Source organism: Talpa europaea (assembly GCF_964194135.1).
Source record: "Talpa europaea genome assembly, chromosome: 6".
Lineage (NCBI taxonomy): Eukaryota > Metazoa > Chordata > Mammalia > Eulipotyphla > Talpidae > Talpa > Talpa europaea.
Window position 1 is genome coordinate 82,219,869 of NC_140072.1, and position 27,843 is coordinate 82,247,711.

Here is a 27,843-nt window from a genome sequence, read left to right on the forward strand (position 1 = left end):
CCTATTTTCTTTTAAGTGTCACCCAGGAAGTTTGACCTCTTAGAATGTCTTGTCATTTCATGATTACTATTTTATGCATCACATTGAATAGTCATCATTTTTTTGAGGTTCTAATTTCAGGTGTTTTTGAAAAAAAGAATTCCACGATTTGGATGTGAGAAAGGACATGTGGAGACCAAAGACCTGGGATTTTTCAGATCAGAATGAAACAAATGTTGAAAGACTTTTCAAATCTATTGCTGGTGGTGCTCTGTGACTATGGTGAGTATGGAGAGCATACTGAATGTTGTGGTGGGGTAACAATGAAGAAGCATAAATGTGAAGCTTTAAATTGCTGATGTTAATGAGCCTGCATGAAGGAGACAGGGCAGGCTCCACAATGCATATCCTTTTAAACTGTCGTCCTTGTAACTTTGGTTTCTCTTCAGGTTCTGCATTATTCCCATTAAGTCTTTAATAAATAACTGGGGGTGGGGGGAGCCAACTTGCTTTCATTTTAACAAATTAGAGACATGCATTTTACCCTGAGTTCTCTTTGGTTGATTTCCTGGCAATTCAGTAGTGTACACTTAAACTCTACTCACTTACCCTGGAAACGAAGCTTTAAATATGGGGTTCTACATATGATTTCATTTGATATGATAGAGTTGCTGGTAAAATCTTTAAAACCAATGAACCTTTCAGTCTTTGCCAGTGTTATGCCTTAGACAAATTTCCTACCTCTTTCAACCTTAGCATAATATTAACTTCAGAGTTGTGATGATAAAATCAGATCAAGAATGTGAAACAGGGCCTCCCCGGTGGCGCAGCGGTTGAGCGCTGGGTTGCGAAACTGCGCACGGCCTCTGCGGCGCCGGTTCGATCCCCGGCTGCTCCCCGGCCACCGGAGGAGGGTCCCACATGGCGCGCAGACCTCTCCTGCCGCCCGCTGCTCCCCTCAGCAGTGTACTTCGGTCCTTCTGCCTGCTCTGCTCCCCGCTCTGGCTCTGGTGAATTCTCTCACCCTCCCGCGCTTCTGACTGTACCCAGTGCATGTATAAACAAAACAAACAAACCAGCAAACAAATAAATAAAGCATGCCTCTATTAAAAAAAAAAAAAATAAAGTTAAAAAAAAAAATAATAAAAAAAAAAAGAACAAAAAAAAAAGAATGTGAAACACCTTGAATATCTGAGCATAAAACAGTTATTTAATGTTAATTTTCTTCAGTTTGTTTCAACTGAAAATCAGATTCATTTCTCAGAGTTTTATACAACTGAACCAATAGATTCAGCCATATGATATAATACTATTTTTCTTTTGAAGATTTATAGACTGCTTAGCAGTTGATGATATGGGAGTGTTTTCAAATAGATGAAAAAATTATAATCCAAGAGATAGAGGGTGCTGGCTAATGTGCTGTCAGTGGTTGCAGCCAGGTATATGGAGAGTGTGCATTGATCAAAAGACTGAGTCCTCATTCTTTTCTTCTTTAGGAAGTTTATTTGAACATAAAAATACTTGGTTTATGGAAAACCGAACTGGGATTTCTTTCTTTTAAACTCAAATTAAAAGTTAGGCAAACTTTAGTCAATGGACTCCACTTAAAATCCCTACTTAAAATCAGATTGCTCTACATGTAACATATGCTTGTCTGAAAAAATTGTGTGTCCTTTGTTTTCATAATGATAAATACAAACATCAAAATTTTCCATTTAAACAAAGTCTGCTAGGATGCTTCTTATTTTTGAAAGCAAATTATCTCACTGGAATTTAAAAATGAAAGTTGAATGAGCATAAAATAGAGCATACAAGTTGAACACACAGGCTACTGATGGAAAAGGAATTATCTTCATAGATCTGTTTTTTCTTCTCTATTTGGTATTTATCAAACTATACCAATACCAGTCAGTTTCATTTTTTCCAAACAACATCCTTGTATTGAGAACCCAGTTATTTTAAATAGTACAAAGGAATGTATGGAGGGAAAATAAAAGAATAGAGACAATTATACTATAGTAGCATGTACTTACTAGATGCACTACAATCATAAATACAGAGTTTCATAGTAAATTGGCAAGTTTTGTCATTTGTCATTTCTATCCCCTGCTATGGGAACCCATAACAGCAAACTCTCCACTTAAGGATGTGCTATAAACATAGAAAGTATGTGTATGTCTTTTTCATTGCTTGGCTGCTGTCAAATCAGTATCTGATCTGCCTCATTGACAATTTTTGTCATTGAAAATAGGCTTTTATTAGCTAAGTGATATATGCCTCTCAATCTTAAAATGCATCACAGAAGCATGCTTTCCACTAGATTCAAATTAATATGACTTCTGTTCTCATCTTAACTCCTTCCTTGGACTGTGGTGCATGCTAGAGTTGTCTTAGCCACCTGGTCACAAAGAGGTGCCAGGTCAGCTCCGAACCAGCATATGAGCTGTACCAGGATCAGCCGCCTTCTGCAACCTTCTGTTGTCTCTATCCAAAAAGGAGTATCCTCCTCTTGTTTTGACTAAAATACCTTTATTCAAGCAAGTAGTGATCAAGCATTCAGGTCCAGTCAAGTTTTATATTTTAAATTTCATCTCATTTTTAAATAGGAAGTGAATGAAGTGCTGTGCTAATTGAAAACAAAAACCCTCTGTGTCAATATAGTCTTGTGGATTCATTCCTGAATCACACAATGATTCATAATCAGTCAATGATTGAATCATGTGTAAGGGTATATTTAAAGGCATTCAGTCCAAACAATGCATTGAGTCCCTTTGGACGTATATATGTATGTATTATATACATGTGAAGTATAGGCTTTATAACACATGTTTTCAAACAAAAAGGGTCCCTGCAGCCCTTTAAATCTAGAATTGTTTTTTACCCTAGCTGTGGGCCAGCTGATTGTGACTTTGCCAAATTCTGTCTCCTTTGATATATATTTGGATAAGATTCAAAAGAGAAACAAGGATTCTTGTGTGTCTGTGTTCTTTTCACTGTTTACTTCAACTGCTCTGCTGGGTCTTTTTAAAAAAGATATGATTGATCCTAACTGAGTGATACTTGTGGGTTGGTAGGCGTCTGTCCTATCTAAGCCAGGAGTGGTTGCAGTAATGTCTTTAAAATTGCCATTTCCCAGACTCTCACTCTACTCCTTAAGTAACTCATGCAGAATAAAGTATTAACATTTCTTGTTCATTTACAATGTCTGCCTCATATAAAGCAAGGATACTTTTTTCTTTACTGGTGAAAATGCCCCAGTATTTGTCTTGAATATCAGGAAAAAAAAAACAACTTTGAGGTATATTCAGGGTCTTTTATTTTAAAGTAATCTAGAGAAGTTTGTTATATCATTTTACAGCATTTTTGCTGTGTATCCATTTCCCCCAAATACCAATATGTTAGAATATATCTGAAATGAGAGGAGTGAGGTTCTGCATTTTTATCTTAAGAATTGTCCATTGTTACTCTTACTTTCTATTTGCATTAAAGATACAATATGTTGTTGACTATTGTGAATTCAGAGTATTTATCACTGATTTGTTGTTTTACACATAATGATGAAAGATCAGAGTCACCTTAGAATGGACATAGGGCAGTACTCAGCTCCTGGGACAAGCACTCAGCATCATTTTCCTTCATCTTTGGCTCAATTCAAGCATCTCGTGTTTAAAATGCTATCTTCATCACTGTCATTTTTAGTACTGCTCGAACATGCATTCTTGAAACCAATTCTGATCATTTCATTGCAGTTCTTGGAGAAGCTGAATATCTCCTCCTTGGAGGGACAGGTCATGTAGCGCTAAGCAACCACACAGTGCCTGTGGATTTCCAGATTGTGGATGGCGCCAATGGCACGCTGAGGAATGTGTCTGTCCTGTTGTTGGAGGCCAGCACCAACCAGACTGTTACCACCAAATACCTCCTGACCAACCAGTCTGAGGGAACATTTGAGTTTGAGTGCTTTTACTTCAAGGAGGCTGGTGACTATTTGTTCACGATGACCTCAGAAACAACAGACAACAGCACTCCAACCTCCTGGTGGGAGCAAAGTGCCCTTCTGAAGGTGGAATGGCCAGTCTTTCATATTGACTTGAATAGATCAACCAAGGCAGCAGAAGGCACCTTCCAGGTGGGCCTTTTTACCAATCAACCGCTGTGCCTATTCCCTGCAGACAAACCCAATGTGTTGGTAGACGTTATCTTCACCAACAGTCTTCCCAAGGCAAGAACAAATCAGGGGCAGCCGCTGGTAATCAGAACCAGCAAGAGGACAGAGCTCTCTCAAGGTCAGTGGGTTGCGTTTGACTGTGCACCTGTGGGACCGGAGGCCTATGTCACAGTGGAACTGAGGTTGCTCGGCCGAAACTCTGTCATTACCTCCACAGGACCCATTGACCTGGCTCAGAAATTTGGATACAAATTGGTGATGGTTCCAGAACTCACATGTGAGTCCAGGGTGGAGGTGATGGTGTTGCCCCCACCATGCATCTTTGTCCAAGGTGTAGTCACTGTATTTAAGGAGGCCCCTAGACTCCCTGGGGAAAGGACCACACTACTGGCGGAAAATAGCCTGACCTTGGGAGAGAGAAGAACAGTATTCAACTGCACTTTGTTTGACATGGGGAGGAATAAATACTGCTTTGACTTTGGTGTTTCAAGCAGAAGCCATTCTTACACAATGGACAAGAAAGAATGCATGCTCATTCAGAGAAATATAGGTTGGTATTGAGATTGAATTTTATGCATGCTAATTGATAGAAATATAGGTTGGTAATGAGATTTAATTCTTTGTGTGTCTCAAATTGGTGCCTTCGTGTCATCAAAGTTAGTATTTTGAATTTAGGTGAACTTAATTTTCTGTGAATTACCATCATTTTAATGGTTCATTCCTAATAACATATCTGAAAAATTAAGAGTACTAGTCAGCAGACTCAGCTCTTCACTTATTTAATTTTTCTAGGTCTCAGTTCCCCCATCAGTAAAATGGATATAATAAGCGTATTTACTTCAGGGAGTTGTGGGAATTGAATGAGAGGAACAAGTATAGATCCTAGCATAATGCTTGACATCGAGGAATCACCAACATGCATTAGGTTTATTATACAATATTTTAAAAACCATATTATTACATCATGTGGCAAGTCCATGGTAGGCATGATCAGATTCAAAACTAAATCCCCACTTGTATTTAGTAACTTCTCACTTCCTTTAGATTATCTTGTCTTTTTCCTCATTCATTCTAGGAATGAAAGCCTCTGTAGTGAGATCTCAAAGCAAGATTTCTGAAAACTTACTCAATTCTGAATTCTTTGTGTAATGCTATACCTAATCACAACACATGGGGTTATTGCAATTCCATCCACCCCTCATGTTCCTCTTTGCCTTTTTTCCCCCTTTTGTCAGGTGCAAACCTGGGCTTGGCAAGAGGTTAATCTGGTATATAGATTGTCTGGTTCACTTATATGTGTTCTTAACTTCTCCCCACTAAATCCTTGGCTCTTTGACAGCCCAAGCCTCTGAACATCTTTGTAAACCAAGTGTTTCTTGCTCTAAATTTATACACTTCCTTTCTTTAGCCGACAAGGCCCTGTCTTTGATTCTTACACCCACTGGCCACTTCCTGCTTGCACTTACCTCTCTATCTAGCCTAGATTCCATGGCTCATTGCTATAAATCACTTTCATACCAGTAGCTTAAAATACTCTGGCCTGTTCTCCTTCCGATTCATCTGCCAGGCAACCTCCCAGCCCTGGACAGATCCAGCCACCTGTCAGCCGCCCACCTCACCCAAGTTGCATAAGTTCATACCGAGGCAGACTGGAGCCATTGTAGCCAGGCAGACTCCTACCTTGTTGAGCAGCTGAAGTCATCCGGTATAAGCCCCTCAACTTCCCACCAAAATATCTACAAGCCTACAGATCAATCCCATCCATTCCCTGGCCTCTGCTGTCACGGGGAGAAAGTATCATTCCCTGGTACAGAATCAACCCTCTGCTTCATTGTTGATCCCAACCCCTCTGCTCATTCTGGAACCTTCTGTTAATCATTATCCCCTTTCTCTTCTCTGTCTCTACCGTCCCTTCTTTACTGGTGCATTCCCATCAGCTTTGAAAAGTACTTAATCTTCTTACCTAAAAGCAAAATGAAAACTCCTCAACCCTGGTTCTCCCTCAGATGACACCTTCTTTCTTCTTCCTTTTATAGCCCAGGTTCATGAAAAGAAATTTTTACTTGTGAATTTATTTCCTCATCTCACATTCACTTTTCAGCCCACGCCAAATCCACTCTCCTCCCCTGAAAATGTGCTCATTAAGGCAGCAGTGACCTGGGACCTAATCACAAGGTACCACAGTCCAAGGACACTTAGTGTCTTCGTTGATCTTGATTCTGTTATGTCACACTCATCTCGTTTGCCTCCTTCCTCCCTGGCTGTTCCTTCATGATTTCCTTTGTCATCAGTTCCACATCACTTCACAACCCCCTATGTGTTGGATTTCTGCATTTTTTTCACTCTTCACACACTGCTAGGTGATTACTATGTCGTTGCTGACAACTCCAAATCAGCATCTCTAACCTGCATCCAAGAGCTGCTGAATGGCTGTCACCTCAAAAACAACGTTAACTGGATGTGGTTTCATTATCTTACCCCCTACATGCTCCCCACTATAGGACTCCCGCACCCAAAACCAGAGCCCAGGAGGCTGCTTCTCCTACACATAAATAAATCACTGTGGATTTTGCCTCCTCTGTTTGAATCTCCCCATGTTTCCCCCATTCCACTGACATGTTTCAGTTTAAACCTCCAGCACCCCTGAACTCAAGTTGATTCTACCACCTACTTCATTTTCTCACTGCAATCAGAATTTATTTAAAATTCAGGTTAATTGAGGTGATTCCCTGCATAAAGTCTGTCAGTTATCTCACTTGACATGAGGATGAGAATCTACAGGGCCTTGCATGGCTGGGCTGCCACCCCACCGTCACCATCTCTGGAATGGAACTTAGGTTATGCTCTGCCCGCCTTTCCCGGTTAGCATTAACCCATCTCCAAGCCCCCACTTGGGTTACTCTTCCTTGACCTCGGACTAGTTGAATTCCCTTGCTGTAAGCTAGCATGGCAGTCTTTGTTTTCTCTTTCATGGCATTTGTCACTTCTGTCATTGCTTGTCCAGTGCCTTTCTCGTCCTGTCCATAACACCCTTCCCCACACCCCTCAACCTCCAGGCATCCTTTCCCAGGTTGGGGAAGTTCATTTGATGGCAAAAGCTGTCTTTGACGGCAAAAGGCATCAAAAGCTTCATTTGATGGCAAAAGCAATAAAGCTGTTGCTATTTGATCTTTATTTAACCGACTTAGTATACCTAGTGCATAATCAGGTGCTCAAAACATACTTGTTGAAGTGAAAACTGAACTCAGGTGAGACGAGTCTTAACTAGGTGTTAGTACAAAAACAATGATATCAAACGAATCATTCAAGATATACTTGTCTTTTCAAAAGAAGTTACTCATTAAAAGAAAAAAAAACCTAAGTGACCGAATTTAACAGAAACAACCCAAAGGACTAAAGAAATGTGGACCATTTGATGAAAGACATTGTGAACAAGAGTTCTACCTTGTTGGTTCTTTTTTTTTTTTTTTTAATTAATTTTTTTTTTTCTTTTTTATAGAGGCATGTTTTATTTATTTATTTGTTTGTTCGTTTGTTTCGTTTATACATGCACTGGGTACAGTCAGAAGCGCGGGAGGGTGAGAGAATTCACCAGAGCCAGAGCGGGGAGCAGAGCAGGCAGAAGGACCGAAGTACACTGCTGAGGGGAGCAGCGGGCGGCAGGAGAGGTCTGCGCGCCATGTGGGACCCTCCTCTGGTGGCCGGGGAGCAGCCGGGGATCGAACCAGCGCTGCAGAGGCTGCGGGCAGCTTCGCAACCCAGCGCTCAACCGCTGTGCCACCGGGGAGGCCCATGGTTCTTAAGTTTCTGGGCTTAAGAATTCACAGATTCTTCCAGTGGGGGTTTCCCCCACTTCCGCAGAAAAGACACTGGAAAAGGTAGAGCAGGTCATGATTCTTGCCCAGGCAGAAGGATTGGGGACACCTTGTGCACCAAGCAGCACAGATGGAAGCAAAAGGTAGAGGGCTCCATGCTCCTGTAGACCACTCGACGATGATGACAATGATGGCTTTGACCCTGGCAAATCAATGAATTTTAAGCTAATATAGGAACCTCAGTGCCTTTTGCGTTTTTAGTATAAAAATTTATGAGTGCACCAAGTGCTCTTCATTTTCCATTTAAATCAGTAGCTTTGACCAGTGAAGCTTGTCTTTTTTGCCAAATGGCATCATTCTGGGACCCAATGAACCCACCATGCCTTATGTAAGCCACTGACTTCTTATTCCTCTTGAAAACGGAATAATGTGCTTGACATGTTTGTCTTGTTTACCAGGTGTTTTAGGATATTAGGATAGTTTGTAATTAACAATTACATAGTGCAGCAACTAGGTAATAGATACTGCCCAAAACAATTACTTTCTGATTATTTATCCTACTTAGTGTGAATGTTTATATTTTTCTCTTCAGAAATGTTAATAATTTGGTTATGGAATGTTGCTTGAGATCCTGCTAGAGGGGGGTTAGTCATGTATGACTTGAAAAAAGCCTAATTTGAGAAATTCTGAATTCATATCCCCTAAGGGCTTTATATTAAGGAGTATAATCCTTTATCCTAAGGTGATATTTATTGAGGGTAAAGCTAAGAATTATGATAGAGGGTATACATTATTGTTCACACAGTTTTTGTCCTTTATTATTTAAATAAAAATTAATTATATTTAACACATAGTTTTCTAGATAATTTAATATTTATGGCCATCTTCTTGTTTCTCTAATTAGATAATCTTGTTTTTCCTTTATGGTGAGACTGGACAAGCTTTTTAGCAAGAGTAGCAGTATGGGGCCTCCCCGGTGACGCAGCGGTTGAGCGCTGGGTTGCGAAGCTGCCTGCACCCTCTGCGGCGCTGGTTCGGTCCCCGGCTGCTCCCCAGTCACCGGAGAAGGGTCCCGCATGGCGCGCAGACCTCTCCTGCCACCCACTGCTCCCCTCAGCGGTGTGCTTCGGTCCTTCTGCCTGCTCTGCTCTCCCTTCTGGCTCTGGTGAATTCTCTCACCCTCCCGCGCTTCTGACTGTACCCAGTGCTTATATAAATAAATAAATAAATAAATAAACAAATAAATAAACAAATAAACAAATAAATAAATAAATCTTTAAAAAAAAAGAGTAGCAGTATGGTCTTCCCTGTCATTTTCTTATTTACAGGTGCTTGCAATAACAGTGTGAGCTTTAATTCTTTGATGCAGACTTTTAAAATCACTTTTCTACTTTGTGAGTTAATTTCCCTATACTATAAAATATAATTTTAAAAATTCATATAAGAACACCCTTGGATGCTTTCATTTAACTCCATAATTCTCTGAATGCAAAACAGTAAATCTCCCACTTAGTGGAACTCCCTCTCTTCCTTAAAGATTCCTTAAGAATGCTTATGTGATATTATGTGACCGTCTGACATAATAAAACTAATGTTTATGTAGTGATTATTTTGTACCAGGTACTATTCTAAGTGCTTTATGATTATTGACCTATTTAATCCTTATGACAATACTGTGTGTTATATTGTCAGTTTTAGAAGTGAAGACATGGAGGCACAGAAAGGTTAAAACACATGTCCAAAGTGCCTCCATGTCTTCACTTCTAAAACTGACAATATAACACACAGTATTGTCATAAGGATTAAATAGGTGGTGGTTAGGCTGGCTTGGAAGTTTGCTTTCGTCACTATGCTGTACTGCCTCTCATACAATCAGGTGTCTGTACATGTCTTAAACAATATAAAACTTTTAGATAGAAAAAAAGATTGTAATATTTTCCTCCTCATGTCATTGGCTCGTGCTACCTACCCTGGTTCTTGAAAGATACACAACCCACTTTGGAGTCCACTGGGTCAGACATAAATATGCTTTGTCCAATGTAATTGACCCTTGTTTTGTTCACAGGAAATAGGTACTGCTTATCCACGTGCCTTCGTTCCTAGAGCTGCTTTTAGCTATTCACTGTGTCTGTAGAATTTTCCAGTGAAAACATTTTAATTAGTTACCTTAGTCTCTTGAGCAAAATGTCTTGCTGATGGGAATATTTCATAGGCTGGATTCCTTCAGGAAGTCTTGGGATGGGATGAAAACAAATCTTCCTTTTCATATTCCAGACCAATTTTGCTCTTTTAGAATTTATATCCTCTAGAGTGATCTGAATGGTATTTAAACTGGTCAAACAGGTTTGTTATGTAGTGTGACACAGGTATGGGCATCTAAACAGGACAAAACAAAACAAAACAAGCTTTCATTCATGCAATGAGGCTATTTGACATCTTGCTCATCTTGCTCTTCATTTCTCACATGTGAACTGTAGTAATCTACTGAGTGCCTATTTTGCAGGGTATTTTTCTCAAGCCTTTTATTAGAAATCTTCAAGGAACTGGTAGGGTTACTTAAGGCATTATTTTTATTTGCCTGACTAAATTTATCCTTTGCTGTATTTGAGTGATTTCCTGTTTGCTTAATTTGGCTTAAAATAAAAAGACATGAAGCTTAGTTTAAATGTTTATTTTTTAATTGTTGGTTATTCTATTATCTCTGATTTTACTTTTAAAGGAAAAGGACATAGTTTTTAAATGAGATTTTTGACGTTAAGATTCATGCTTTTATTAAAACTGATATTTCCAACCCCCACTAATAAAATTTTTGTTTTTAGTTTGACACATGACCTTGTGTATTTAAATAACTAATATTTATATAAAATAAGAGTTAAGAAAGAGTAACAAGAGGATTCTTAGCTTTTGTAACTCTACCTTTTATGGTTTTAAATATGAGCCCAGGAGAAGGATAAGCTCTATATTGACTTAATTTTCCATTTAGATTTCACAGTAATGGAATTCCCAGTAGATATTTTAAAAATTTGCCACAGTATACTTTAACTCCTGGACACTTTAATGTGAGATTCCCAAAGCTTTGCAAGCACTGGGGGCTTAGTGTCTGAACAACTCTGAAGCTTGAGCACAAAGCAGACTCATTGTTCTGCCATTTGAGTTGCTACAGTGTGATCTGGGAGCACAGAACCAATATTGTGCTCAGTTGGACCTCTGGATGGAACATAATTACCACACTTCAGTTGATGTTGGTCCAGGATACTGGTTTGTAATGCTCCCACTCTTGTGAAAATCCGAGAGACTTTTAATTGCTGTAAAGAACTCATATTCCATGACTCATTCCAAAGATTGCACCATTTAGCTCACCTGAGAATGTGTCTGCCCTGCATGTTCCCTGCATGTTCTTAGGTTGTTGTAGGGCTTTGTATACCTTTGACTGCATTATGAGTTTTTGTCTATAAAAGTGAAGAAATGCTTTTATGCAGAGAATGTTTTGGTGCCCAGCTTTGGTAGGACATAATGGATTTTTGGATTTCATAGATAGAGAAGGGATTTAAGATTATTCAATTATTCTGTCTGGCAGTGATCACATATATTCTTGGAAGAGAAGTTTGTACTTATCAGTCAATAATGACTGTTCTGGAAGTGTCTTGTCTTGTATGTGTTTTGAAGCTTTGGTGTTAGGGGCACCCCCATTTAGTGCTGTTAAAGCACCCTACTAAGTTGACTCTCGTAACTTTTTTTTCTATTGAGGTAAAATTTGTTTACAGCACTATAGATATCAGGAATACATCTTACCTCAGCATCTATGTAAATCTCACCACCCCCACCACCAAATAGCCAGTCACCTCCCCCACCAAACAATTTCACCCCCCACCTTCCCAACCTCACCTCCTCCTTGCCGGCTGGTTACTGACATACTGTTTTCAGAGTCTAAGGGTTTGTTTTTGTTTTGTTCATTTGCTTTATTTCTTTTTATTGTACAGATCAAGTAAAATCATATGGTATTTATCTTTCTCCTCTGACTCATTCACTTAGTGTAATCCCATCAAGGTCCATCTTTGTCACAAATTGCCAGATTTCATCTTTTTTATGGTACTCCATTATATCTATCTATCTATCTATCTATCTATCTATCTATCTATCTCTCTCTCTCTCTCTCTCTCTCTCTCTCTATCTATCTTTCTTTCTTTTATCCATCACTGGGTGCTTGGGTATTTCTCTATCTTGGCTACTATGAATAGTGCTTAAGTGAACATTGGGGTGCATATACTGTTCCATATTCTTTGGGTAAATGTCCCAAAGTGGGATTACTGGATCATATTGCAATTCTGTTTTTATTTTTATTTTATTTTTATTTTTATTTTTTTTAAGATTTATTATTTATTTGTACAAGCACTGGGTACAGTCAGAAGTGCGGGAGGGTGAGAGAATTCACCAGAGCCAGAGCGGGGAGCAGGGCAGGCAGAAGGACCGAAGGACACTGCTGAGGGGAGCAGCGGGCGGCAGGAGAGGTCTGCGCGCCATGTGGGACCCTCCTCTGGTGGCCGGGAGCAGCCGGGGATCGAACCGGCGCTACAGAGGCTGCGGGCAGCTTCGCAACCCAGCGCTCAACCGCTGCGCCACCGGGGAGGCCCTGCAATTCTGTTTTTAATTTTTAAAAATATTTATTTATACATAGAAGAACTGGAGTGTAGGCCAGAGGTGCAGGCGGTGAGAGGATTCATCAGAGACAGAGTGGGGAGCAGAACAGGTGGATCTACTGAAATACACCGCTGAGGGGAGCAGTGGGTGAGACAGGAAAGGTCTGCTGCGCCGTGTGTGGATCAAACTAAGGCCACAGAGGTGATAGTGCTGAGACAAAAGTCTACATCTGGGTACAAATTCCCCTTGGGTATGTGGCTCCCAGGGGTTCTATATTCTCATGCTAGCCACACTGGGCCTCTAATAGTTCATTACACTTCTAGATGGTTCTTCCTACCAGCTTATATGATGCCTGGCCTCTACCCCAGGTAAGCAATGTTTGCATCCTGTCTTTCCTTGGAGGAGCATGTCTTTTCTTTTATTTCAGGCCATTCAGTGACCTTAATTCTCTAAAGAGTTCTAGAAAGGTTAATATTCTGTAGATTATAGACCTTGCCTTTTTTTTAAAGGGCGGGAACTGCACACCAGTTTTCTACAACTTTGAGATTGTTTTTAGTTACTGACTTTTCAAGACCAGAGCTTAGAGTGTTGCTGCTACGTATGAGTGAAGTTAAATTCTAATTCTCAAATGAACTAGCATTAAAAACATGGTTGTTGTCCTTGCAGAAACGTGGGGACTGTGGCAGCCATGGAGCCAGTGCAGTGCCACATGTGGGGATGGCATCAGAGAGCGTCACCGTGTATGTCTGACTTCCTTCCCCTCCAGACCTGGCTGCCCTGGAGTGTCCTCAGAGAGCTCCCAGTGTTCCCTGGAAGACTGTGCTGGTAGGTATTTGTGCTTCCTTCAGGAGTCTCTCCCCGGAATCTCCTTCAGAGGAAATACTGAGCCTAGAAATCGCCAGTGTGAGTTTGGGAATGGATTCCTTAACACTCTGTTATTGCTGCTGGCTGTGCTAACAGTGTTTGCTAGTATGTCTATTATTGGTAGTGGCAAGTGGGTGAGCTGATGGGGGATTTAACACTGTGGAAGACAGGGAAATGACAGGGAAACCTATCTAAATTAAGGATTCAGATATATGAAATAATTCTTAAAACCACAAAAATGGGGGAGGGTGTGGGGTGATCATTTCTTCCTAAGATTTTGTTTTGTTTTGTCATTTCTCCCTCCCTTACTTCTTCCCACCACAAGTTTGGAAAACCATCAAGAAATTTGTTTTCTTCTCATAATCCCAGGGTAGCCCCAGAGATTTGCCTTTGTCAAAATGAGGCAAGATACCTTGTCTTATCCCTGAAGGGCCCTATTTTATTCTTTACCATCCCCCGCCAGAAGGAGAAAGTAGGTAGATTTCTTCCTGATAACACCTTGGAACTAGCCTTTCCCTTCAGCCTTTGAGCATTTTGAAGACACACAGTAGTAGTAGTGCTCAATACGTGTTTGATGTGAGTGGTCTGTAGGTGTGATGCCCACATGGCTCAGTTAGGTTTGCTTCAGTGTATGGAACTGAATCCCATTTATGTCCCACTGGTTACAATAGAAAAAAAATCCTTGCTCTTCCCATATGTCATCTCACCTTTTGCTATAAAACCTAGCCCCCCATGGAGTTGTCCATCCTTTGCTCTGTGCTGACCCTTAAAAAACATCCTCTATCAAGTCCTACTTCTTCACTCTCTAATCCCAGGTTGAAAAACTGTCCTTCCTTCTTTGTCCCTTGGGATCTGGAAGAGTTAGGTACTTTTCTGATTTGGCTCTCAGAGTGGGTTTTAGCCCAAACTGCAGGCATCTGACAATATCTTGGCCAGTGTCCCCACCTGTGGCCTTAAAAAATTTGCCTTGCCATCTTATCTTTCCAGCCAGTGCCATAGGTCTTGCCCCCTTTGTTTCAGCACCCTGAGGACAGTCTCACTTTTATATTTTTCCTGTTATAGCCTCAGGCCCAGCTCATCTTCTAGTCCTTAGCCTGCTCCCCTTTGTCATAAACCCCCGTCCCCATCCTGAGCCGGCTCTATCTCCAATCTCTAAATAGCCTTTCTAAGGCTTTCCTCTCTTTTTACTCTTTTCTTTATAAGTCCTCTTCACCTGCCACCACTGCTTCCTTGTGTATAACTACCTTCAAGTATACCTGCCCCTTTCATATTATATTAAGATATTCTATCTGTGGTCCTTCCTGGTGGTACAAGGGGTTGAGTCTGAGCACTATCAGGCTATCACCAGCTACGGTGGCATGAGTTTGATCCCACATGGAGCTAATCCACATGGCGCAGCAGACCTCTCCTGTCTCTCCCGCTGCTCCCCTCAACAGTGTATTTCAGTGTATTCTGCCTGTTCTGCTCCCCACTCTGTCTCTGGTGAATCCTCTCACCCTCCCACCCTGCACCTCTGGCCTACACTCCAGTTCTTGTATGCATAAATTAAATACATCTTTAAAAAAAAAAGATTCTATCTAGAGTTTATAATACACCAATGAATTTAAAATCAGTTGCTCCTGGCACCTTTGCAAGCGAACACCATATTAACCACTTAACTCACCATCTGCTATGTGCCAACACTTTAAATATATCTTTTCACTTAAATCTCAAGTAACTCTTCAAGGTATAATTATTACACTGGACTCAGATGTTGAGAGCTTGCTGCCTGCCAGGCATTTTCCTCAATGCCTCACAGGTATGAAGTAGGTATATCATTATTTCCACATTCAGATGTGGCCTAGGGAGACTAAGTGACCTGCCCAAGATCATAAACCTAGAAAGCAGGGGACTGGATCTGACTCTACGCTGAGCTACCTACCCTGAATACGTTGCTTTGTATTCAGGCCAGTCTAGCTTGCTAGAGGCGTCAACAACCTGGAGTTAGCAATCAGTTTTGAGGATATGTGATACTAATTCATGTACTGGTATCTCAAGTCTTTAGTACTGGTAGGAACTAGAATTTATACATAATAAATTAGCAAAAAAGGTAAGTGCTACAGGCACCCTACTTCTGTAAGCGGTCCTCAGTAAATACTTATGTACATAGAAAGACCATTTCTTCCAAGTGTATTGTTTTTTCTATTTCTGTTTTCCACTCTTTGGAAATGTAATGGTCTGTTTGCAGGCTGATTGGGGGGGCAATAAATACTCACTTCAGATGAAGTAGAAGGGACTACATGAGATAGAGATGGGTGAGGCCAGCAGCTTTGGGGCTTTTCCCCAGCCATGTGTGAAGGGGGCCAGCCAGAGTCAGAGATAACAGCTGAGTGCAGAGGCCCCTGATGTGCAGTGATCCTTCCTCACAGCGATGCAGGAGGTCATTGGTCAGGACGCAAGTCTTTCATCATTCAACAGTTTTCACTTCGCTGGGAATATACAAGTTTTTGGCTTTAAAGGATACTTTTATGCCGTGGTGTGAGTATAATACCTTAATTTGTTTCATCTTGTTCACATGAGAGTAGGGGGATCCATTTGCTGGTGTATCCACCTTCAGTCTGATGGGATAGCGATCATTTTCCTACTACGTTCTTAATAATGAAACAGTCAGTTAGTTAAACTAATGTTTGTTGAGTTCCAAATGTTACTGTGATAAAGTTGGGAGTAGATAGACAAGACAACTCCCTCTCTTGAAGAGGCTTATGATATAGTAGCTCATCAGACACATTAACTGGAGAAATATGCAGCACAATATGGGGCCTGCAGTGATAAGCCCACAGCTTGCTATGAAGCTTGCAGAGGTGATAACTCATGCTGGAAACACCTCTGTTCTTGGAGAAGGTTATATTTGAGCTGAAGTTAGAAAGCTGAGGAGGTGTCACCCAGGTGAGAAGGGAAATTTTACACAAGAAACAGTAGATGAAAATGTGGAAGAAAAAGATGGCACATTAAAAGGCCCAGAGAACTGAAAATAGTTTAATGTGGCCAGAGGAAAGTGTGTCAGGAGGAAGTGGTAAAATAAGGCTGGATAGGTAGCAGTGAGTCAGCAAATGTGAACTATTCTTTCTGTAAGCTTGACTGGGAACTTAAGGAGCAAGATGTGGAGAGAGTAGTAATGAAAGCGTTCTGGAAAGATCTTTTAAGTGGGAAGATCTCGAGCACATTCTGTGCCAAGGGAAAGGAGCTACATGAAGGAGAAGCTGGAGATAGTTTGTATGAAGAGGCAATCCCCTTAGGGAAAGGCGGTAAGAGAGCAATTAGTAGAATTCCCTTTTATGGGGGAAACTTCTTGCACTAAGTTCATAGAAAAAGCAGCAACTAGAGGTGTGACTGCTGGTAAGTAATGCAGGAGGAGAGGATGGCAGAGGAAGCTGGGTCGGCTTCTATTTTTTGTGTCCTAGTAGACTGGAGAAAAGGGATTAGATGGTGGAGGGTTTAAGGAAAGTGGTAAAGCTTTGAAGCAGTATTGTGGGGGTGGAAGAGAAAGCTACTTAGGGACCCTTGGGAGGATGGGTGAGCGAGGTGTGTAGGCAGAGCCACTGGCCTGCAAGGATGTGTTATTTTCTCCACTGATTCTCAGGAACTGGGTGCAACAGCTGAGAATTCAGTGTCAGGGTCAGGGTTGAACTTTTGCTACAGAGCAGTGAAAGGAGAATAGCTGAGAATTTTATGTCAAGAAAATTGAGGCTATTGGAAAGAAAATCACTTATCTGGTGGATCATGGGTGTAATTTGGTGAGGAAGAGAAATAAGACCGGGAGGTGGCCTGTAGATTGGGAGAAAATGGAGGACTTGCAGAATCAGAAGTTGCATTAAAGTTGGGTAACCAGTATCCTATTCAGGATGGGTGAGAGGGAAGAATACAGCCAGAAAATGGGCTGTGATGTTTAAATTTCAGAAGAAGAACATTTACAAACAGTGGGAAGCAATGATATGTTGCATGGACATTGAATTCATCCAGATGGTCCTGGCTGTTGGATGTTGAAGAAGATTGGGACCTAGGTGCTACTGACTGGTGACTGCCATGAGATTGGGAAAAGTAGCGGGGTGTTCTGGGTGATTGGCACGGACATCAAAAGAGAATTTTATAGAGAAATGAAAGAACGAGTTGAAATGGCAGTCAGAAATGAGACCGAGGACACACTCTGTTGCTGGCCCTGTTTGTTTAGAAATAGAGTATGCCACAATTTCCCTCCCAGAGGGGAGTTGGGGGGGAGTGTGGCCTGTGAACGTCCAGTCCTCAGGTCAGACAAGAGGCTAAGGGAGTGTTCTGTGGAAATGTTCCAGGTGTTACAGAATTTGATTGTCAGGTGTCCGGTAGGCTAGAGTCGAAAGGAGAGGGATGGCACGGCAGTCCTCTCCTGCCGCACACGCTGCTCCCCTCAGTTCTGTTCTCTGCTCTGGCTCTGGTGAATTCTCTCACCCTCCCACGCTTCTGACTGTACCCAGTGCTTGTATAAATAAATAAATCTTAAAAAAAAAAAAAAGAAAAAGGAGAGGGTGCAGTAAGTGGGAAGACATGTCCAGACAACACACAGAGCTGGAAGTGATAAGACTGTGGGAAAAAAAGATATAGGACAGGTGATTGGTAGGGCCTGGATGTTGGGCAGTGACCAAAGAGAAAGAGAGATGGTGGCTCTAGGTGTTCTGGGGCCCCAGGAATTTTGGTGGCAGTACAGGCTGCGGCCCCAGGTAGTGTCTGACACTTGGTGACACAATTTGGTGACTCTGGAGCAAGCCAGTTTGAGAAAGCAGAAAAGGATCCAGATAACACCATGTGGAAGGAGGGAAACAACTGAAAATAATGAGAAAAATGAGGAAGCAGAGGCTTCAACACCTGGGAAGGACAGTTTCTGGCTATTTGTTGAGAAGCATGAGTTTATTACATTGCCTAAAGTTTTATTTTCACCTGTTAATTTCTCCTTAGAGGTGCAAATTAGATACACATTCTGTATTTCAAATTTCTAAGAATTTCCCAGTATGCATCTCAAAGGTACATTTGACTGCAGATACCCCATATTTACACTCTCCTAAGCAAAAACTTGATTTTACCTTGAAACTTGGCTCATGTGCTTCTGTGTAGAAAATCTGAGGCACATTTCACAGTAGGAGACAGCAAGTCCTGGAACCACCTTGTAGGTGGCTGATATGGTCACCTCACTTGTTTCTGGTTTTCAGTTATAGCTTAAGCTACCAGCCAAAAGTGGTTGATTTGTAAGATCAGCAATCTTAGTCCTTGGTAATTTTACTTATTTTAACTGCTAGCTAATTAGAATAAGCCACTGAGACACCTCATGTCATGCAGAGAAAACAATACCAGAGAATATATTTGTTCTTCCTTTCTTGTAGCTTTCCAGCCGTCCAGTCCAGCTCCTCTTCAGCCCCAGGGTCCAGTGAAGTCCAACAACATTGTGACCATCACGGGGATTTCCCTGTGCTTATTCATCATTGTGGCCACTGTCCTCATCACTCTGTGGCGGAAGTTTGGCCGGGCCCCCAAGTGCAGCACCCCTGCTCGGCACAACTCCATCCACTCCCCCAGCTTCCGGAAGAACTCGGATGAGGAGAACATCTGTGAGCTGAGTGAGCAGCGTGGGAGTTTCTCAGATGGGGGTGACGGGCCCTCTGGAGGTCCCGGGGACCTGGGCATCCCTCTGACCTACAGGCAGAGTGTACCAGTGACTCCCGAGGATGATGCCTCTGGCAGTGAGAGCTTCCAGTCCAATGCCCAGAAGATCATCCCCCCTCTGTTTAGCTACCGCCTTGCCCAGCAGCAGTTGAAGGAGATGAAGAAGAAAGGCCTGACAGAAACTACCAAGGTGTATCACGTGTCTCAGAGTCCCCTCACAGACACTGCCATCGACGCAGCAGCCAGCCCCCCGCTAGACTTGGACAGCCCAGAAGAAGCTGCAGCAAACAAGTTCCGGATCAAATCCCCATTTCCGGACCAGCCTGCTGTCAGTGCCGGGGAAAGGCCTTCCTCCCGGCTTGACTTTACCGTCTCTCCGGCCAGTTGTGCTATAAGCCCCAGCCAGACCCTGATCCGCAAGTCACAGATGAGGCATGTGGGCAGCAGAGGGGGGCTGTCAGAGCGGAGCCATGCCAGGAGTTCCCATTTCAGGAGGACGGCTAGTTTTCATGAAACCAAGCAGGCCCGGCCTTTCAGGGAGAGGAGCATGTCCACTTTGACCCCGAGGCAGGCCCCCACCTGCAGTTCTAGGTCACGGACATGGGACCATGCAGAAGACAGATTTAGGCCTCAGAGTAGAGGTGCCACCCTGTTTCCTGAGAAACTGGACCACTTCCAAGGGGCAGGTGGACCTAGTCGTTCACTGAGTCCTCTCCCAAAATCCTGCACCTTGGGGCAGCCCATGAGGAAAGTGGACATAGGGGATCGCCAGGTGGGATTTGTGTCAGGAGGTGAGAAACTGGAGCCTCACAGAGCTCGGAGGGGACCATCTCCCAGTCACAGAAGTGTCTCAAGGAAGCAGCCTTCCCCCATGACCTCCAAAGACAACTACCAGAGGGTCAGTCCACTGAGCCCCTCTCAGATTAGAAAAGACAAGTGCCAGAGCTTCCCAGCCCAACCTGAGTTCGCCTTTTATGACAACACCTCCTTTGGCCTCACTGAGGCAGAGCAGAGGATGCTGGACCTCCCGGGATATTTTGGGTCAAATGAAGAGGATGAGACCACCAGTACTCTCAGTGTGGAGAAGCTGGTCATCTAGGCTGTGACTCAGCCTCACACCACACAGCTGGGGTCCTATGCCCAGGCAGTGGTCTCAACTGCTTACACTATTATGGACTGTTTTGTGTGACTGTACTGCAGGACACAATATGGGGAGGAAGTAACTCAGGAGGAGGATGTGTGCGTACATGTGATTTAATTCCCAAGGAAGAAGCTATTTATCCTGAATGTTTCCCTTTGTTAGAATATCCTATTTCTATTAGTTTATTATTAATAACAATGATAATAAAATCTCAAGAGCAAACTAGGGCTTGGTCTCATGTGAATATGAAAGATGACGAGATATGACTTGTGAGTAGGAAATGCTTTGAACACTTCACTGGCAGTTTCCAATCTGAAATAGCTTTCTGAGAGTCTCAGATATAATAGGGGATGGAACAAACTGAACTTGCTAACATGACTCTAATTTTTTAAGCTATAAATACATAGGAATTTGAATCCTGTAGGGATAGCATTAAACAGGTTTCATATTCGATTAAGTTAATTGTGACCAGTAGGTACTAGGCTGCCTAGAAATGGTAATACCACAACATATTCTAGAAGAACTGTCAGGCCAGAGTTTGGGGATATCCTAATATTTTTAATGCAATGATGAGTCCTGGTGACTTCATACAAAATTATGTGAGTTAATTCTTCTTTGAAGAAGCAACAGGAAAAGCTGATTGTTCAGGTTTTGAGTCAAGTGAAGACCTACCCATACATCTGTCATTGTTTTGAACACAAAATAAACACATTGGAAAGGAAGTATTGTTTCACAAGAAAGCATCAACTGGAACAGGGACACCAGGATACTGACTCTGCGCCTGCACCAAACTGGCAGCAGAAATCCTGCAGGGGTCATTCTGAAATTATGTCTATATTACTAAAATTAATGTTAGAATGTGTGAATGAATCTCAGGTGTATGGAATACAGGCAGCATAGATTATGACTTTACTGTTTAAGCTTTTTTATTGGAAGGAAGAGGTAAACAGGGATATAGAGAAAAGAAGTCTCTCAGAAATTTAGAATCACTTGTTTTCTGATTCAGTCTTTCATATTTTACAGATGAGGAATTTGATGCTCAGAGAGGGGAATTTAACTCCTTCAGGGATGGGTGGACATGAACTCATTTAATTATTCTAAGTATTATACTCTCTACTCTGTCACACAGGCTTTGCAAGTCTCTTAACCACAAAACCTTCAAGAGAAAGCTGGCCTTTTTTTGCAAGAACAGGGCATAGAAAGATGCCTTTACAAGCTTTTCCAAAGGAAGGGAGCATTCTGCTACTTGATATTAGCACTGGTCTTGCAACTTACTCTGTCTGGAAGTCAAGGCTAAACAAAAGAACTTAAGGCCGGCCTCCTTCTGGAAGCCTGTCTTCAGGTCCCACGTGGCCACTCTGCAATCTGGGGGACTTCCTTTCAGCCCTTGACCCAAACGCCATATCTGCATACACTTGAGTAATTAGGCTTTCCTTCTCACAGCTGCCACACCCACTCTCTCTTTTAGACTGTCTTCTTCCTTCCTTTTAGAATTTATCAGGGTATGGACCTGTTGGAGGGAGTGGCATTAGATGGGACAAAAATCACCAATGCAAATGCTGATAGTTTCTCATATTTGTTGCATTACCACTTCATTTGTGGAATAATATACTTCCTTTTGGAAATGGCTTAATAATTATTATCTACCTTTCAGGAACAGGAGGAATAGATTATTCATTGGTATCTGACAGCTGGTATGTGCTGATGCAAAGAAGAGGAAACCAGACTTTTTAATCTCCATTTTCTTTGTTTCTCATACTAAAAAGCTTTGTTCTCTTTCCAAGTCCACAGACTTGTGTGCCAACCTTTGAGGACAGAGGGTACATGCTCACTTGTTCCAGATTTCACAGTGAATTTCCCTACAGAGTTAGACTGAGACAAAAACAGACACAGGAAAGGTGAAAACTAGAGAACACTATGAACAGAAAGACTTTATGTTAAATTATATTCTCCAGTATATCATTCATCTATATTAGTATCACAGTGAACTAATAACAGCATATAGCATGTTCATCATCTACCTAGCCCAATTTTCTGTGCCTTAATCAAAAGTCAATTTCTACATTTCACAGTTAAGCTAACATGGCTACTGCTTCTGAGAACGAGAAAAGTAGATGCTTCAACATTGTCTTTGGTGGATAAATAGAAAACTTCTTAAGAATTAATTCCCTGTTTTCACCATTGTGTCCCTAAGGCCTAGCCTCAGCAGCCAGTTAATTAAAAGCTCAATAAAGATTTATTAAAGAACAAGCTATTCAAAAGTCCTCAAGCTGTATTTGTGTTTAAACTTGAACAGTTCTATGTAACACTTTAAATCTTAAACTATTATAAATGGGATTTTAATTTCCAGAAGTCTCTGAAAATAGAGATCCTCATCTTTTGAGGATATTATTTTGGTTGAAGGGGAAGGTATGTGGGAAGCCTATTGCAGTGTCTGTATATAATAGTCACTTAATAAGCACTGAATGTAGATGAGAGAGTGGCTTCCAAGTGAACGAGGTGCCTTGTCTTCTAGCAAGTCTTTTCCATTCACCCCATCACTCCAGAGTCTGCACCATATCTTTGGGGCAATTGCTCCCCAATTACTACTTCTAAAATGGATCTGATGGAACCAAGAACACTCAGTGTGCCAAGCCTTTGCCACCACTATTTAAATGATAACCCAACCCTTCCACTGTTCTCACCTCAAGTTCTCCACTACAACCTGACCCATGTGATATGAAACTACTTCATGATTTTGACAATTTTGTTATTTATATATATGATATTGCACACATTTTTGTTTCAGCAGTTTTGGGCTCATTTTTATACACAAATGACAGCGTATTCACAACTCAATGTATTTTTTTTTCTCCAGCTTATATAAACTGAGTCATGTTAGGACAAAAAGAAGTAGTTTGGCACCGTCAAAAGTGCAAGATTAACCTTAGTTATTCCCTTCTCTCTGTGTGATTTTAATCAGAAGAACCAGTTTTCTAAATCTAGAATGGGGCTAATGATACCTATTTGCTACTGATTCTGCTACTGTGTGGATCTGAGAACATGTATTTATTTTTTTCTTCCTCAATTAAAATTATAGTAAAGGAATATGAAATGTACAATACCAAAAAACAGTTTCGGAAGCAGAAGGATAAGTGATTTCAATTTCTGGAAGACAAAATACATAGTGGAACTCGGAGAAGAAGGATATACTTGGAGGGTCTTGCAGAAAACAAGGGAGTCTCCCTCTGCTAGAAGCTCGAAGAAGTTGTGGACTCAGAGAAATTATTGGAGTGAAGAGAAGACAGTGAAGACCTGAGATTGTCACCCTCCACACCACTCCTCAACTCTGGTGCCAAGAACCCCCAGCAACTAGGTGTTCAGTCACACATAATAAACCAACCAGTGAGTGACCAGAGGAACTTCTTTTCTAAAGACTCTGAAGGATTTCTCTCTCTCATTTTTTAATATTTTATTTATTTTTGCGTAGAAGAACTGGGGTGTAGGTCAGAGGTGGGGGGTGAGAGGATTCACCAGAGACAGAGTGGGGAGCAGAACAGGTGGATCTACTGAAATACACTGCTGAGGGGAGCAGCGGGCAAGACAGGAGAGGTCTGCTGGCCATGTGGGTCAGCTCCCTGGCTGGGGGTCAAACTCAGGCCATGCTGGTGGGCAATCAAGGTGGTAGTGCTGAGACTTAACCCCTAGGCCACCAGAGAGGCCTTGAAAGAATCTTTCTGAGAAGCTTGGGCTGCTGGAGCAGTACAACAGCACAAACCCATATCTGCCTTCTGGCGTTTATGAGATGTGGGCACAACAATCACAACCTGACTGCTCAGCCTGATTTGAGCTGCTCAATCAGCCAGTCCCACTCATTCTTAAGAACAGCCTGACAAATGAGAATCATCCAGTACCTGAGAAAAAGCTACAGTATGGCGGGTCTCCCTGGTGGCGCAGGTGGGTGAGCGCAACGCTGTGAAGATGTCTGCAGCCTCTGCAGGGCTGCTTCAATCCCTGCCGGCCTTGGAGCAACCCACATGGCAAAGCAGACCTCTCCTGTGTTGCCCGCTGCTCCCCACAGCAATGTTTCGTCAGCCTGCCTGTTCTGTTCCCTGCTCTGTGTCTGGTGAATCCTCTCACACTCCCGCACATCTGGCCTGTACCCCAGCTCTTATATAAATAAAAAAAACAAAGAACAAGCTACAGTATGGTAAAGATAAACAGAGGAAAAATAACCCCAGAGGAAACTGAAAGAATTCAAGGAATATAGGAAGAGTGAGAAAAAAACTCTGAGAAAGGTAAATTATCATTAACAAGATGTGAAATAGCGTATCTATTAAAAGAGAGAATGGTGCTATAAAAAGGAAAAATTTTAAAATGAGAAGAAACCCCTGGAAATGAAATTCAGCAGAAGATTCTTTTTTTTTATTGGAATTTTCCTTTGTATGAAGATTCTAAGATAAATTAGAGGCACTCTCACAAGACCTAGAGCAAAAATATGTAAAATGAGAGTATAAACACACACTCATCAATAGAGAAGACATCCAATAAGAGACTAAAATTAATTCTACCTATGTTTATTGCAGCACTATTTATAATAGGTAAGATAAGAAAACTACCTAAATGCCCAAAATTAGATGACTGAATCAAGAAGATGTGGTGTATACACACAGTGGAATACTATTCAGCAATCAAAAAGGGAGAGGAATCAAAACAGGAGAGAAGAGCACAAGGGAATATGGTGATGGTTCACCGGTGAATTGGTGGTGGGAATTTTACAGGGAATACACAATGATGTAAAAGACATAAATTTAAAAAATAATAAATTTTTTAAAACTCAAGGAGAAAGAAATAAAAATAAAAAATATAAAACTATGCTAAGAAGTTTCTATTTCTCCTTCTCTCTTCTGTCCGAGCGCCGCCAAGATGGTGTTCAGGCGCTTCGTGGAGGTTGGCCGCGTGGCCTACGTCTCTTTTGGCCCTCATGCCAGGAAATTGGTCGCGATTGTAGATGTTATTGATCAGAATAGGGCTTTGGTTGATGGACCCTGCACACAGGTGAGGCGACAGGCTATGCCTTTCAAATGCATGCAGCTCACTGACTTCATCCTCAAGTTCCCACACAGTGAGCGCCAGAAGTATGTCCGGCAGGCCTGGGAGAAGGCAGATATTAATAAAAAAAAAAAAAATGGGCAGCCACAAGATGGGCCAAGAAGATTGAAGCCAGAGAAAGGAAAGCCAAAATGACAGATTTTGATCGTTACAAAGTCATGAAGGGAAAGATGAGAAACAGAATAATCAAAACAAGCTTGAAGTTAAGAAGCTACAAAAGGCTGCTCTTCTGAAAGCTTCTCCCAGAAAAGCACTAGCTGCAAAGGGTGCAACTGCAGCAGCTGCTGCAAAGATTCCAGCAAAAAAGGTGACTGCTGTAGGCAAGAAGGCTCCAGCCCAGAAATCTCCTGCCCCGAAAGCTGCGGACCAGAAGACTGCGCCTCCTAAAGCTCAGAAGGGTCAGAAAGCTCCAGCCCAGAAACCACCTGCTCCGAAGGTATCTGGCAAGAAAGCATAAGAGCATAAAAGGCTATTATAAAAGTAATAAAGGTTCTTTTTAAATGTTGGCAAAAAAAAAGAAGTTTCTATTTCAAGAAAATAAAAATAAAATGAATTCTAGAAAGAACAGAGAAACTGAGGGGAGGATGTTATCAAAGAAATAATGCAATGAAATTTTCCATAGCTAAAGAAGTGAGCATGCAATAAAAAAGGGGTCTCTTGAGTTTTGGTTAGAGGGAATGGAGAAGGCAGACATCACTTGGAAGTTGTCCAGCAATTTACACACAGAAGATCCTAAGAGCATTCCTAGGGTGAGCGTGTAACCGTGTGAAGTCCATAGAAAGGGGGGATTTCCAGGTTGCCTGCCCCTGCCAAGGAAGGGTGGAGCTGAGCAGCAACGAGAAGCTAGAAAAGACTGGGAGAAGGCCTTGGAAAGGACACTAGAAGGCCTGGAGGAGGCACATGGAGTAGAGAGACATGTGAAGAAATGCACTTACTTCTCGGTCATGGACTTGTACCAGGGACTCGGGGATATGCAAAGAGACACTTGAAAGAGACGGAGATGTGGGTGAGAGACCTGTGGGGAGTCTGATAATGGCAGCTTGTATCTTGACTTGTATTTTGATTTTGCTCTTTTCCCTCCAGATTTCTCTGACCCTTTCTTCCCCTTTCCTTTGTGCCCCTACCTTAAGGTGCCTTAGACTTTGTGGCAAACTTTTGGGCCTCAGTGGCCCTGCTTTGGGCCAACCCTGTTTGGTTGGGCATTTATCCATAATGGGATGGGTAACTATGGTGTCTCATGGGGAAACTATTTTAACTATAGTCTTTCTCTCTTCTCTATTGCACACTAATTGTATTAAAGTTCTTTTCTATTGAAGGTCTCATGCCCTCAGAGTATGTTTTGTCTTTATGTGGTGAATAGCAGAGCAGGTGGGTTGGGGAGCTCTGGGGTGCTCCTCATCCTGCCCAATAACAAGGGCACACCAACTCCTACAAGGAACAAGCCTCATACTGGCATTTGATTTTTAATTCTCTAACTAGACAGTGATACAATACCTTCAAAATTGAGAGAAAAATGATTTTCAGCCCAAAAAATCTATACCTGTCAAATTCTTTGTGAGAACAAAATATAGATGCTATTGAACATGCAAAGTCTCATTAAGTTACTTGCTGTACTCCTTTCCTTGAGGAGTTATTTGAGCATGTACTCCATGAAGAAAACAAGTTATAACAAGAAGGATCCAGGATTCAGGAAGCAGCAGATGTGAACAAGACAGTCAGCTGTGTGGGTAACTTAGCTGTCCCTTCATATTTGAGCAAGTACGTGCTTCAGGAAATACAGAAATTTCATAGAACATAGAGTTGGAGGAACTGAAGATATACTATAGGCAAAAATGTATGAAAAGAGGAGAAGCAAGTAGAAATTTAAAAAACTGTAAGAAAGTCCCAATACCGATAAGAATCGAGTTAGAATAAGATGTTAGTGGGCTTCAAAAAAAGGATTTTGAACAATGCGTGGAAAAGGCATAATGGCACAAATTTCCTTTTCCAACAAGAAAAGAAAACAAAAGGTCTAATTATGACTTTGAGCAATTGAGCAGCACAGGGTTCTGATACAGATTACACAGGACACATTTCTTGACTCTGTTATGAAAGAAAGTTCTCATAAATCTAATAGAGTTAATGCTGTTCATGGGTTATTCTGTTAGTCCCTAACCTAAGGACAAACTCTAGGAGACTTCATGGTTACAGAATGGAATGTGAGCATTCTCACAAAGTACAGCTTTGTATAGTGGCAAGGCAGAAGAAGAGGTGGAATGTCTGGAAGAAGTAAGAACGCAAATATCCTCCTCTCAAAAAATGGAAAGCCAAGAGATACTATCTGTTTATTTGAGAGAAATAAAAACAAAAGTTTAAGGAAATTAAAGCTGGAAAATCAACAGGAGAAATAAAAATAAAAACAGTGATGTAACTATTGTTTGCACCAGAGTGATATTAAATAAACTGATTCTTTATCTGCCATGAAAGAGTCAATAAATCAT

The 27,843-nt window shown here is 41.7% G+C and overlaps 1 protein-coding gene and 1 pseudogene across 4 annotated transcripts; both read left to right on the top strand.

Moving 5' to 3' along the window:
• Positions 1-203: 203 nt before the first annotated feature.
• Positions 204-20,230, top strand: THSD1 (thrombospondin type 1 domain containing 1; the record flags this gene model as incomplete). 3 transcript variants are annotated; one of them, XM_084234721.1, is made up of 4 exons in its annotated part: positions 204-285; positions 3,729-4,697; positions 13,267-13,425; positions 18,852-20,230. In XM_084234721.1, 4 exons carry the CDS (start codon positions 204-206, stop codon positions 20,228-20,230), a joined length of 2,589 nt encoding a protein of 862 aa, XP_084090847.1. The 3 variants fall into 3 exon arrangements, with proteins under 3 accessions (XP_084090847.1, XP_084090848.1, XP_084090849.1); XM_084234722.1 differs by having other exon boundaries at positions 204-261; XM_084234723.1 differs by lacking the exon at positions 13,267-13,425 and having other exon boundaries at positions 204-261.
• Positions 20,231-25,177: 4,947 nt separating this feature from the next.
• Positions 25,178-25,820, top strand: LOC311172035 (large ribosomal subunit protein eL14-like; annotated as a pseudogene). The gene has a single exon. The product of its transcript is annotated as a large ribosomal subunit protein eL14-like (transcript).
• Positions 25,821-27,843: the final 2,023 nt, after the last annotated feature.